This window comes from Spea bombifrons, chromosome 2, assembly GCF_027358695.1.
Source record: "Spea bombifrons isolate aSpeBom1 chromosome 2, aSpeBom1.2.pri, whole genome shotgun sequence".
NCBI lineage: Eukaryota > Metazoa > Chordata > Amphibia > Anura > Pelobatidae > Spea > Spea bombifrons.
Window position 1 is genome coordinate 44,816,529 of NC_071088.1, and position 14,236 is coordinate 44,830,764.

General features: G+C 37.4%; 1 protein-coding gene across 1 annotated transcript in view; it reads left to right on the top strand.

Annotated features, from left to right (window-relative positions):
• The window catches only part of ACACA (acetyl-CoA carboxylase alpha), a 144,644-nt gene that overhangs the window by 33,177 nt on the left and 97,231 nt on the right, over positions 1–14,236 (top strand). The window contains exons 21-26 of the mRNA XM_053457694.1: positions 89–277; positions 700–800; positions 2,143–2,231; positions 4,606–4,730; positions 8,416–8,529; positions 9,492–9,605. Of these exons, the coding sequence (XP_053313669.1) occupies positions 89–277; positions 700–800; positions 2,143–2,231; positions 4,606–4,730; positions 8,416–8,529; positions 9,492–9,605 (732 nt within the window). The remainder of the gene's footprint in view (positions 1–88; positions 278–699; positions 801–2,142; positions 2,232–4,605; positions 4,731–8,415; positions 8,530–9,491; positions 9,606–14,236) is intronic.

A 14,236-nucleotide genomic window follows, 5' to 3' on the forward strand; every position in this document is an offset into this window, starting at 1 on the left:
TGATCATGTACTGTGTTTAGAACAAAACAGAAATCAAATTGGATATAGAAATAACCAAAAACAAATGTGCAACCGCTTCCTTTGGCAGCTGAAAGACTATGTGGAGAGACTGATGAAGACCCTTAGAGATCCATCTCTTCCTTTACTAGAACTTCAGGATATTATGACCAGCGTTTCGGGGCGTATTCCACCAAACGTGGAAAAGTCAATCAAGAAAGAGATGGCTCAATATGCCAGCAACATTACTTCCGTGTTATGCCAGTTTCCAAGTCAACAGGTACATCTCCATTAAATAACTATAAGCGTTTTTGATGTGACAGAGTATACACCTATTCCATTAACGTGTCACTGGACCTTGCTCTGACCACTTCCGCATTGTTTTTAAGTTTCGCCTATTGGTTAAATAAAAATATTTAGCGAATTTCCATAGTGATATTGAGCCAAAAATGAAGACGTGTATTAAGGCTTTCTGGCAAAAGTTGTTCTTCACTTTGATGTATAATTTTCCCAGGTTACTGTTTCTTGTTTTGCATTACATTTTGAGCTAAGTTCAAAATGAATTCTTGTTGTCATTATTCTAAATTAAATATTGGCTGTTTTCCTGAAACCGAAAGGTGTATTGTGAAGTGGTCTTAATGTAGATGGCAGAAATTTATATAATGATTTTATATTGCTTTTTTTTTTATTATTATTATTCAGATTGCAAATATATTGGATAGTCATGCAGCTACATTGAATCGTAAATCTGAACGAGAGGTTTTTTTCATGAACACACAGAGCATTGTACAATTGGTTCAGAGGTGAGATGTAAATTGGAATTGCTTGCATTTTTTTATGTCCTAGCTACAAAACCCGTCGGCTGTCACTTCCGTACCTATTGCATGCATATATTACTGGCTCAGGTATTACTCTTCCACCGTGAGTGAGCTGGTTTGTTCAATTGAAATAAACTTTTGAGGCCTGAAAAATAATAGATAATGGTGGTAGCATTTAGTACTTATATGAAAATCTGGCAGACCACTAATGGCAATATATTGAAATGTAAAATAATTTACCGTATTTATCGGCGTATAACACGCACTGGCGCATAACACGCACCCCCATTTTAACAAGGAAATTTGAGTAAGAAAAAATAATTTTAACTTGGAAGCTATGAACTTAATGTTGGAATAATATTTATTACATTATAACATTTATTATAACATTTATACCAATTATAAGGCAAATATGAAAGAAAAAGCACCTCTTTGAACAAAAAAACTGAACAAAAAAAAACTTCATCAGAATCACTGCTATCTGGGAAACCACACACACACACACACACGCACACACACACGCTAAGACACACAGTAAGACACACACACTCAGACACACTCACACTCAGACACACACGCTAAGACACACACAGTAAGACACACACACAGTAAGACACACTCACTAAGACACACACACAGTAAGACACACACACTCAGACACTAAGACACACACTCAGACACACACACTAAGACACACACTTAGACACAGACACAAACAGACTCAGAGACACACACAAACACACTCCCTAACCCCTCTTCTCAGGATCTCCCCTCTCCCTCTCTAACCTCCCTTCTCAGGATCTCCTCTCATTCCCTAACCCCCCTTCTCAGGATCTCCCCTCTTCCCGGTCACTTACCTTCAACTCCTGTGTTGGAAGCGTGAGGCGTTTGTCTCGGGTCATATGCCGGCGCCCAGCGTGAAGCGCCGGCACCCGAGACAAACGCCTCACGCTTCCGACACAGGAGTTGAAACGCTGAGGCAGGCAGGCAGGCATAGCCATTTCTTGGTGCTTTTCTTATAAAAATAATAATTAAAAAAAAAATTGTTATAAAAATACAATACTATAATTAGTATTTGTCAACCCTTTTAATAAGCTGTGAATATAAGTAAAGTTTCTAATCATCTATTGTGCTTTTTACATTTCAAATATATATATTTTTTTTACTAAATATAATATTAATAAATAAATAATTTATAATAAATGTTATTTCTTCTTAAGCTTCCCTTCCTTTTTTACATTACAAGCATGATGATAAATAGGTGGGGTCTGTCTTATGTCGTCATTATTTGTTTTAATGACACTTTTTTTTTTCTTCCTCAAATCAGATATCGTAGTGGCATTAGAGGACACATGAAAGCTGTGGTTATGGATTTGCTTCGTCAGTATTTGAAGGTTGAAACACAATTCCAACATGGTATGTATTGTGTTCTGATTGGAACTTCTTTGCAGAAGTGTAGAGCAAAAACCCAATTAGTATTTTTTTCTGCCCGGCCAATTTCGGTTTCCTTTTTTATTTAATTTTTTTTTTTTTTTTTTTTTTTTTTTACACCGTGCCTCGATGATGAGGAGTTGAGGAGTTTTCTTTAGCAGCTGTGCTAAGTGTTTTCTACACAGACATGGAAATCCATGAAATCTTGTCTTACGAACCTCTTCTGGAAGGAATGGTAGGGTCAGAGCACTTTTTTTTATAGAACGTCTGGTGTACATTGGGTAGAAGGGTTCCTGTGCAGGGCCCTCTGAAGACTTGTCATCTAGTTTCCTGACATGTATTGTCCCATGAAAACAAGGCTGCATCAGGGCAAGCAAGACCTGGTCTCTGGAGCTTAAGAGCGATCTGTGCAGAAGAACATTTCTGCTATTGGTTTGGAAGCAAGAGTGGTTCGGGATGCCACCATTGGGGCTCTTAAAATGTCAGCTTGCCCTTTACCCTGCTTTTGTGTCCAATGGCAGGGTGAGTGGACGATAATACAAAGAGAAATGCCAACTTTGTGAAATGCTTATTCTGGGGAAGAAGAGCTGTGATCATGAATTGGAGTGTCTTATGGAAGAGACAACAGAAGACAGGTTTTGGCCTTTCAGAATAGACTTAACTCAAAACCAGAGGACGTCCAACATATCCCAAAGGGAGAGGTGCTGACAAGTTAATTTGTTGCAGGTTTTGATTGGGAAGTCTGCCCAAGTTGCCCGTTTTTATGTGTGATGAATACACTGACTAGAATTCTAGACTTCACATGCAATAGTATAACATTTTATTTCACTGAAAGGTTTGGTAGACAGTGAAACGTACTGTATCCCATCAGAAATGATAGAGGCTAATATAGTGAGGGTATTTAAACATTCATGGGATATACATAAAGCTATCACCAAAGACAACACCAAATAAAGTCTAAATATCTATTGAAAAAGTCATATCTCAAAGGTAGGGGAGGCAGATTGTCTCTAACTGCAGTCGGGTTGTTGTGTTGGGCAGGGAAGAGCAGTCATATTAAGGGAAAATGAAGATAATGAGGAGTACAATACAATGATAGAATCAGTTTTCCTGAATTGGCATCACAAGACAAATCAAGCAACACAGTTTTTTGGCTCCAAGGCCTCTTTAGCGCTGATTATCATTTTCCAGCTATGTAGTTACTTGAGCACTGGCCTGTATGTGTCTGTTCCAGTCATTTCTACTAAAGAAATGGGACAAGTTACGTAAAGAAATTCCTCATTTGGTTATTAGGTTATTAGGGTAATTTGGCAGTAAGTGTCCATTATAGCAGAAGCCAGGTTTTTGGTTTGAACGTTGCAAGGCTTCTGGACCATAAACAAATGTCTGACATCATCCACATGGCAGGAGGCTTGTGGTAGTTGAACAGTTGGGTAACCATCTCTTCATAAAATGGTTTGTCAAAGCTGCATCCAGACTATGTCAGAAGAGCCAGACCGAGGGTTTAGTACCCTGTCTCATTGTGACTTTTTCAGTGGATGAATAAAGGTTTTGATGGTTTAATATCAGTCATCAAGTACGTTTTTCTTGTGTCCCTTGTTCCTTAGCCTTTTTTTTTTTCTTTCCTATCCAAGGAAACGAAATAATTGGTTAGTAGAATTTACAATATTTTACATAAATACTATTTTGTTTTGAATTTTGTGTCCTTTTTAACTTTTTTTTTACATTTTTTTAACTTATTTTTTTAAAATGGTAATTCACATACAAATTAGAATAATCTAACGATAAGAATAACGCATGAAGGGAAATGTAGGCATATTTCTTTTCTGCTTTTATGAATTGCAACACTGCGTTGAACCACATGGTGGCAATGCTGCACTAGAAGTGGTAAGCTGGAGTCTAGTTGTCTTTGTACTAGAAGTTGTCCCCACATATTACAGAAACCGAAATCTGGTGGATGTGGCAGTTTGTCCAATTCTTTTACAGAACATGACAGACCTGTCATTTTTAATTGTTGTACAATTAATGTACAACACCTTAATTTATTCCATACTGTAGAACATCAGAATATAGGCAATGTGCAATTATATATGCCAATTACGTTTATTTCATAGTTCTGGCTGATTTCACATTTCAAAAATTTTTTGTGTGAATGTAATTTTAAGAAGTTAATGTGTAGGTTAACTGTGTTCCACTAATGTTTTTATAGCATTTAAATGGATTGAGCGCTATAAAGGATGCACATTTGTCTAAAGAGCACATTTTTAACCTTTTTTCCGCCTTTCAATGTGGAATAATCCTTGCTGTCATTTATTTGTTTTGTGGCACCTTTTCTGAACATCTGCCTTTCTGATTCCAGGCCATTATGACAAGTGTGTCTTTGCTCTGCGAGAAGAGAATAAAAGTGACCTGACCATGGTTCTGAATTACATCTTCTCCCACGCTCAGGTCACCAAGAAGAACCTCTTAATAACTATGCTGATTGTAAGTGACCTTGTCGGGGACGACTAGAAATGGGATTTTGATCTTTGCAACATAAGCAGTTTCTGGGGTCTGCTCTGTGTGCCTGAGGTTTCCAGAATGTTTAAATCACAAAACCATGCTCATTGACCCTTCTTTTCTGAGAGCCAGAGTGCTAGAGCATTATGCAGATCTGCTTGTACCAGTATGGTAAACATAATTTTTATTCCTGTCTGTGTTAGAGACACAGAACTAACTGGTTATGATAATTCCTTTAGTATTCTATGACAAAAACCTACCTACAATGCTATAATATGTTGTTAAAATTGTCTAGACTTTTAACCCCTTAATGTCAAAGCCCGTACATGTACGGGCTCAAAATGCATTGTTTTCAATGGGTTTAGTGACCGCCCATTGTCCTTAAGGGATTAAAAATTAATAGTGTAATAGTGTAAACAATATGCACAACAGCGTTTGTTGTTTTTTTTTATAGTTATGGCTAAATATTAGAGCGTATCTGCCTTCCTTTTAATAAACTTTATGAGGGTGCAATAAAAAAAAAGAATTCTGGTTATCATTAGTAGAAAACCGGTTATATTGTATATAAACCCCAGAAAAAAGGAAAGCGGCAGCATGGCTGAGTGACTTCACTGTATTACATCTCCAATTTGTGTTGCATGCAGGGCTGCCCCATTAAGATCTGTAGATCCAGCCAAGATTTAAGCACTGAGAGAGTAATGAAGGCAGTGATCTTGGCCTTGAATTTCTTGTGTTTTAATTCGTGACACGAAGGGGCGAGCGCGCGCGGTTTGGCGATGTGATTCTAAGTAACGCTTGCCTTAAGAATCTCATTATTCGAACACAGGGCCATATTTCCTTTGAGAATTCTGGAGTAGCTTTGAGCTGGGCCTGTTCATTTCTCAAGCAATCATAGCTGCGTGATGGAGAGAGAAAATGGCAGCTGTTCCCAGCTCAGGCCTTCAATTTTCTTCAGAGTCCAGCCACTCAAGTGTGTAATTACACAGGGATGACGGGGAAGCATCGGGTCTTGTCAGAGAACTGGTTGCAGGCTTTTGCTCACTGACTTTGAGAGTGAGGACAAGCAAAATTCAGTGAAACAGCCTGTATTTTTTATATGCGCTTTGTAGAATTATTAATGTTACCTTACTACTTTCTGCTTTGGTCTGAGATATATTTTTCCTTTTCATTTTCCTGAGTGATATATTATACACACACACGCATCTTCTATATACATATATGTATATAATCAATCAATGCGACAAATTGGTGATCCTTCTATTTCATGTAATGCATATTTTATTTCCTTTATCCTAGAACTAGTTTTAGTTCATTAAGTTTAAAAATAGCTGTTCTGCTTTATACTTTTCTGCACTTGAATATTCTGTGGTAACCTTTTTCTACTTGAAGAAATACGATAAGGAAAATGCATTAGTAATATGTTTAAAAGGCACAATAGATTAATGTTATTTATGGTAAACGAGTTTATTGGGACATCCGTCAATTCGGTTTAGCTTGTATCAGAGTAATCTGTTTTGATTGTGTATTATAGGGTGAAAAAAGCAAAGAATGCTATAAAACTAGTTATAGGTTTTGTGTTTTAATATGCTTCTGCAGTAAACAGACTCACAGTCGAGGCTTGATTCCCATAACATGATAAAATGATTACTTTCGATTCTGATTTCAAGATATTACATTTCAATTTCTACCTCGCCATTGCTATTTCAGAACAGGTTTGCATCACATGCAATTTTTATTACCTCTCCTCCTTCTCAGGTATCTATTATCTTATCGCTTGCTAGTACTCTAATAGACTCTTTTTTTTTGCCACCATAAATGATTGGTAAGCCAATGTTATATCTTCCTTTCATTAAATGTCACCTCAATACATATTTAGCAAAGCAGTAGTAACCGTACTCATGAGCGCCGATGTCGAGTTCCATTGCAATCCAAACACAACGTGTGCCATGAACAAAAATGTACATTTATGAATATGCTCCAGAACTGAAGTATCTGCCCTTTTCTTAATGTGCAAAGTTGCAGATAGCTTTGAACTTTTGTATGTATTATCGGTTTTCTTATGACAGATATGAAAGGAAATTTATGATGAGCTGCATTTTATATATTAAAAATGGTGCAATGGACAGTGAAAAATAGAGGACCTGACATCCAATAATCACTCTTTAGGGCTTATGTATGAAGAAATAGGGCATTCTAGAGGTGTCGCTCCATACTAGTAGTCGATGTGTCCACAATTGTCCCAGGTGATGTGGCTGCACTGTGTCCCACCGACCCTAGACCCATTATTCTCCGGCAGGAGATTAGGAAGATCTTCCTCACTTTTCACGCAAATGCATCTTCTTACTGGGGCGATGGTTAATAAGATTATGATGTGTTTATAATAAGATAAAGCATTGAGTCTCTAGCAATTTGCAGAATTGTTTTAACGAAACGTAGAGTACCTCAAAAACCCTGTCAAATCCCTACAAGAAGGATGCGTACAAAGAGCTGCTAATTGGGTCCCTTATTTAGAAAGCGGAGTTTCATCTTTATAACTGATAATAAAGTTTGACTGTTAATCAATTTTAATTACCGTTCCTTCGAAATAATTATTTGTTCCATCACAGCATTCTTTTTAGTATGAATCCGGAGTGGAGTTAGCGCCAGATCGCCTTTTAACTGTCTATACAGACCCACTATTGATGTTTTCATTTAAAGGATTGACTAACATAAAGGGTACAGTCGGACCATCGCTACATTTGTAGGACTATGTGGAACCTTTCGGCAGTATTGAGCCGTGATAAATGTTTTGGTGCCTTTAGGTGATACCGGTTTAAAGTTTTTAAGTTAGTACCGTGTTTATGACGTTACCAAATAAAGAGAAGAGCTTTGAATCACTGCAGAGCTGTTTTTTTCTATTATTGTTTAGAAAATGTATATTGTTTTTTTTCTTAATTACAAGCTTATTCGATTTATAATCTTGTGTTGTTTTTTAGGACCATTTAATGACTTGTCTTTGACCTATAACAATATATTTAGAATTCTTTTTTTTTTTTTTTTTTTTAAGTACTGGTTTTAGGGTGTAGTAGTAAATTTAGCCAATTTTGTTTACACTAAAACTTTACCAAATAATTACAAATAATGATCTGCGTAGCCACTCAAAAAAATCGGAAGATGCCACTATTCATTCCTAGCGATGCTTACCTGTAGACAAACTTGACGGATCGGGTCAGATCCAGCATTGGGCCGTGAGATCACTAGATATCGCCAGAACTCCAACTCTGCCCTCCAGTTATGAGCACTGCACTGTATAATAGCATTTAACACTCTAATGGAAATCATTTCAGAGGTAATTAAATAGAAATAAGGGTCAAATTCCCTTGATGGATGTCTTCTTAATGTGTTTTAAGCTCCACTATAATACAGGAGCACTTGGCCTTTGGGCCAAATTACCTCTCCTTTTTAGCAAGTGCTTGGAGATTTTATTGAATTGGGTAATGGAAAAAAGTTTGAAAAACATTAATCTAAACCATTTTTAGCTGGTGGCATAACATTTGTGCCCCCAAACAACCTTATTGTGTACCAGTGCCCGGTCTAATTTTAGGCTGACAAGCAAAAGAGCAAGTTTAGGTTTATTTGAATGGTTTGTGCTTACTAAATAGTAATTTTAAAAAAAATCTTCCTTGTCTAGGATCAGCTGTGTGGCCGGGACCCCACATTAACCGATGAGCTACTAAACATCCTGACGGAGCTTACACAACTGAGTAAAACCACTAACGCCAAAGTTGCACTGCGTGCCCGTCAGGTAAGATTTCACATTCAGAGGATGAGCATATGTTAGATTAAGGTCTGGCAATATCGAGTTAAAGAGAACTAAACAAGGTCACTTTCATATACGTACTTTCTGCTGGCGCTAGCACTGATCTGCAGACGTCAGATAAAGCGTTTCAATGAAGAGTTCAAGGGAAATTGTACCCGTACAAGGTCACTTTCATATAAGCAATTTCTGCCAGGCTCGTCTTTTCAATATAAGCATTTATAAACTTCAAATACACACAAAAAACTTACCAACGAAACTAAGTTTTACGTGCCGTCATACCATAATGATGGAATTATATTCATGGAGAGAACAGCTTGCCTTTAAAATAGGTAAATAGAAATAGTTTAAAGTGGATAAAGTAAGTAAGGTGTTTATAATGTTACCTAAATTTAGCTACATCAAAACTATATTGAAACAAAAAAAAAGTTTCATCCCCTGGCACTGTATATAATGTATATACCTTGCAGAGTTAGGCTTATCCTACTAGTATTTTACATCATAATTATATACTTGTTTTTAGCTGTGCGTGTCTCAGCGGAGAATGCGTATTAAGGTACTTTGCAAGTGCTTTACTATGCATTCTTCAACCTGGGAAAAATGAAAACTCGCTTGCCTTTTGGAGAAGCTGCATCGCTACGCCTCTTCATTAGTTCCGTATTTGCTCCATTGACCGGCTCCCGCTGATCCCAATTCCGCACCAATGATCGATCAAACACATCTGCAAGCCAAACAACCGCTGGCATGGAAAGAGGCAAATGCGTATGAGGAAACCCTCCATGCATTTGCAACTGAGCACACAAAAATGTAAAGGGACAGCTTAACTATAATATACATGATTATGAGTGCTGGAGGGTCCTTTTAAAGCACTGTGGCCATATGTGATGTAGTGGGTAATGTGCTGTGCCTTTTGTTCACGATACTTATCTCTTATGCATATATTTTCCCAGGTCTTAATAGCGTCACATTTGCCTTCTTATGAGCTCCGGCATAACCAAGTGGAGTCCATTTTCTTGTCTGCCATCGACATGTATGGACACCAGTTCTGCATCGAAAATCTCCAGGTACATTCACACAAGGATTCTCTAAGCTTACTATGATTATTTGTATTTCTAAGTGTCTATGTTTTACCGGACTAGTTTATGTACAAATCTCCAGGTCTATTTTCCTGGGCTTAATGTTACTACCCTCTCCTATGCTATTCGCTTTATTTTGCTATATTATTAATTTTATAGGTAATTGTTGATGCTGGGGCATCTTTAGGCCAATGCAGCTTTACCATTATAATATCCAGTGAATGACATTTTAATTGCAAAAACAAATTAGTGTCAAAGTTAGATTTATTGAGGAGGACATGCAAAATAAGTATTATAAACTTTTTGCGTATGAGGACCTTCATTCTAGAATACGACGTAGAATATTCTAGGCTCTTACAGAATGTATCTCATGTTCTTTTATAATCCCTCAATAGTGCTGTTTTATCTGTAGTGCATGATCAATTGCACTAGTGATGATGAAATAAACAAGCGTGCAACCAAGGGTTGCCATACTGGGCATGTTGGCAGTTTAAGGAATGAATAAACTCTCAGAATACATCATTTTCTCGCTCCATTTTATACATCCCCCCATAATGAAAGAGAACACTTTTGGTGGCAACAAGTTAAAGTCATATATGCTGAAAAAGAAGCCAATCTGGCAACCATAGTATACACTATGTAATATATATACATATATATATATATATATATATATATATATATATATATAATTATATAATTTATTTCTCCCACTGCATATTTGGTTTTTTTCTTTGCCAATCACTACACAATTAGTAAAAATGTTCAAAATATATTAGGATGCCTGGGAATAAAGGTCTCAGAGCCAATTCTGAACTGCCTGGTGCCAGGACATTCCCTCTGCACGATTTATCATCTCATCTGCCACCGAAACCGGCATGTTTACTCTTGTTTTACAATCCTGTTAGTAGAAGGATTACTTTGCTGCAGTGTTGGCCTGCCTGCCAAATGTGTGTCTCGATTAAATAGTTCTGGAATCATTAAAACTGGCACTTTCACCAGTTACAGTTCTGTATACTGAGAAAAAATAATGAAATCACTCTGTTCATAGAATGAAATACTTTACTACTAATTGTTTCCCCTTTTTCTACAAATACAGAAGGGCACTGATGCTTATAACAAACATGCCGTAGCTGGATCATTCATTGTAAGCTAATTAAAGTTACAGCTGCATTGCAAATAAGGCTTATGAATATTGTTGTATGCAGACACTTAGAAGAAGCAGTCCCTCTCAAAGAGCCAAATGAGGACGATACTCAAGACGAGTTTTATTACAAGTTCTGAATGGACAATAGACAGCAGCAAAATAGCCACCAAAATATGTATCTAATTGTTTTTAAACATAGACTGGAGTGACCGATTTATACTTTGCTTTCATAATGATATTGCTGCAATTCCCTACATGGCAAGAACTGTTATATCATTCTTCAATCTGCCACAGTAACGTATGACTTTATGTTCAAAAACCACATATTTTACATATTTGTGTTGCACAGCCACCATGAATGTGTGGAAATGATGATGTTTTTTTATTTGTGTGTGTGCATGTACAGTATGTATGTATTGTGACAAGCTGCGGGCCATGATTGTCAATTTTCAACATCTTAAGCACAGTCCTCTTGGGCAATAAGGCTCAGGAACACTGATTTGAGCAAAACTGTGATTATTTTTTTTTTGCAAATGCACAAATCAAACACCCCCCCCCCAAAAAAAGCCTAGCTCCCATTGGAGCCCTCTCTGTCCTTACTTTGCTGGCACAGACTGATCAGCCCTTCCTTGCCCTGGGAGCACAGGGGGACTTCCTTTCCCCCCAACAGTATCTCTGATTCTCAGGCTCCAGGGGGGTTTAATGCCCAGCACTTGATGTAGGCTTCATCAAAACCGAGGACTGGATCCCGCAAACCCAGCTTGGGCACCCAATCTGCTACAATACTGGCTCACCCTGCTCTCTAAATGCTCCACCCCAGCGACCCATACAAAAGATTTTAACATCGTATGCACAGAACATCTCCCTGGACTGTATGGTGTCACAATATAGATATTTATTTATTTATGCACACTATATCATCACATAGTTGGCCCTTCTTAATGCATAGTTCAGTCAGCGAGGAGATGTTCAAGATGTGCTTTATATAAGGCAACCGCAGATGTTCACTGGGATAAAACCTTCATAATGTAAAATTACGTCAGTGAACTGAATCTGCGACTCTCATGCCGACACTTTTTGTTCAGTAAAACCCTTAGTCTTTCCTGGTTTGAACTCACTAAAAGTACTAAATCCCTCTAGAGATGGGGCTTCCAGAACTGTACATAGTACTTTAGGTGAAGTCTAACCAGAGATCTTAAAATGGCAGAACCACCCCTCTTTATGCTAGTAATGCCTCTAGCTATAGAATTAAGTCCCACCAATGCGTGTTAGCATTGACAAAACCTGTTTTTTCCTCCTTTTGTTCCAATAAATGTAATTTATCTACAGTCCTAGAGGCTGCCATTATTGTTAGGCATGTGATATTTTGAGTCAATATGACAATGCTAATATAGTCCATTGCTCTTTAGGTTTTCAATAGTCAGGGTGTCCAGCTGGGGACTAAGACTAAGGCATTCTATTGTTTACCCTTGCTAAGGAGTCAGGGTGTTTGTCTAGTAGGTTGGGCATCAATAGAGATTGAACACATACAAATGGCTAATATGGGGCTGTCTGAAAAAATGTATATTACGCAAAAACTACAACTGTTTTAAGAATTATTTCTAACCCCTTAAGAACTATTTCTTAAGGGGTTAGAAATAATTTTGGATTTCTTTTTAGTACTTTTGCAATCTTGTTTTCAAGCATAATTTCCCCTGTCTTATTTAGTTTCATACCAGAAATACTAAACAAAATAAGAGCGGGAATTTGGGATTTTTTTTTTGTGATAAGTATGTATATAGATAAGCCATCCTTTTATCCAAAAATAAATTACTCCTAACCAGCGCAGAAGAAAAATAAAATATATCTATATTTAGGTATTTGTCTACAATGTGTTGATAGACACTGCTGTTGGCAGTATGCATTTGATTGGTTGCCACTTGTCTGCCTGGGTCTCCAGGCAGCCAGCAGCAATGGTCCTGCCTCCGGTCTTAAAGGGTTAATCCAATATTTGTAGTAAAATTGATGGGCGTTCCCGTTTAACTCCTCAAAAATGATTTCTCCCATCATGCAAACCTCATAAGAGAATTTGTATAACATGTAGCCCCCTTCATTTTTTATTGTGGCTAATTCACAAATAATGTAAAAATGAGCCTATATTTGTTACGTCTTGGAAATTGCATACTAACAAACTTAACATGCTTGCCTGTACGGCAATCTTTTGATTACGTTGTCAGTTTGCTGATGTTCTGATGCCTACTAATTCGTCACTCGCCCTGTAATTTTTGCTATTGAGAAGGATAGATTGTTTCTCGTGCTGAATATTTTACGTGATCACAATCCATAGTCATTAGCTCCACACATGGTTTTATTGGCTCATATGCACTCGAGAAGCCCGCTTTAAAAGGGAAATGAGGTTTTGTTGAATAGACAGCCAAGTAAGTGTTCTACCTTCTCCACACCATTTTAAATACCTGATAATGCCTCTGTGGTTACAGTACCTTTGTGGCCCCTAGCATTTATTAAATACAATTACAGGGATATGCTAGATCAGTTTTTCATCATATATTTGCATGGCAGGCTCATTTATTCCGAAATGTAGCTTTAGCTGGATCAGAATGCCTGTCATAGAGCTGCATTGGTAATGCATGTTTAATATAACCATTGCTCATTATTTTGGTGATATAATTTCCTTGAAGGTTATTCTTGGCTATCCCCAAGAAAATCGTTATTCGATTAAATGTATATTCAATGGATTCCGTTATCTCTGTAGATTTTCTGTCAGGGATTGGTGCTTAGCATCTTGTGAACCAAGCACTGTTCACACACATTTAGGTTACATTTAAGCTATATAATGAGAATTCTGGTATCTTGTTGTATGAGATCAGTAAGCATCATTTAAATGAGGCAATTCATACAAGCTAAAATTCTTCCTAGTAGGTTTGGAAAATAACGTATTGCTTTACACCGAGGAAAATGTAAATGCTGTATAGTATCATTTGAAACTCTTCTTGACTAGAAGATATCTTTCCTTTCCAAATTGTTTTATTATTATTATTATTATAGAATATTGGCCCATACACTATATCCACTTAAGTATTAAGACACCTGACCATTACACCAACTGTGACTTTTATGACATTACATTTTAAATACACAGACATAGTTGGTCCCCCCTTTGCAGCTAAAACGGCTTTCACTCTTCTGGGAACATTTTCCACAAGATGTTGGAGTTTTTCTGTGGGAATTTTTGCCCATTCATAAAGCATTTGTGAGGTCAGGCACTGATGTTGGATGAGAAGGCCTGGCTCACGATCTCCGTTCCAGTTCATCCCAAAGGGGTTGGATGGGGTTGAGGTCAGGGCTCTGTGCGAGCCACTCAAGTTCTTCCAGACTAAACTCGTCTAACCATGTCTTTATGGACCATGCTTTGTGCACTGGGGCAGAGTCATGCTGGAATAGAAAAGGGTCTTCCTCAAACTGTTCTCACAGC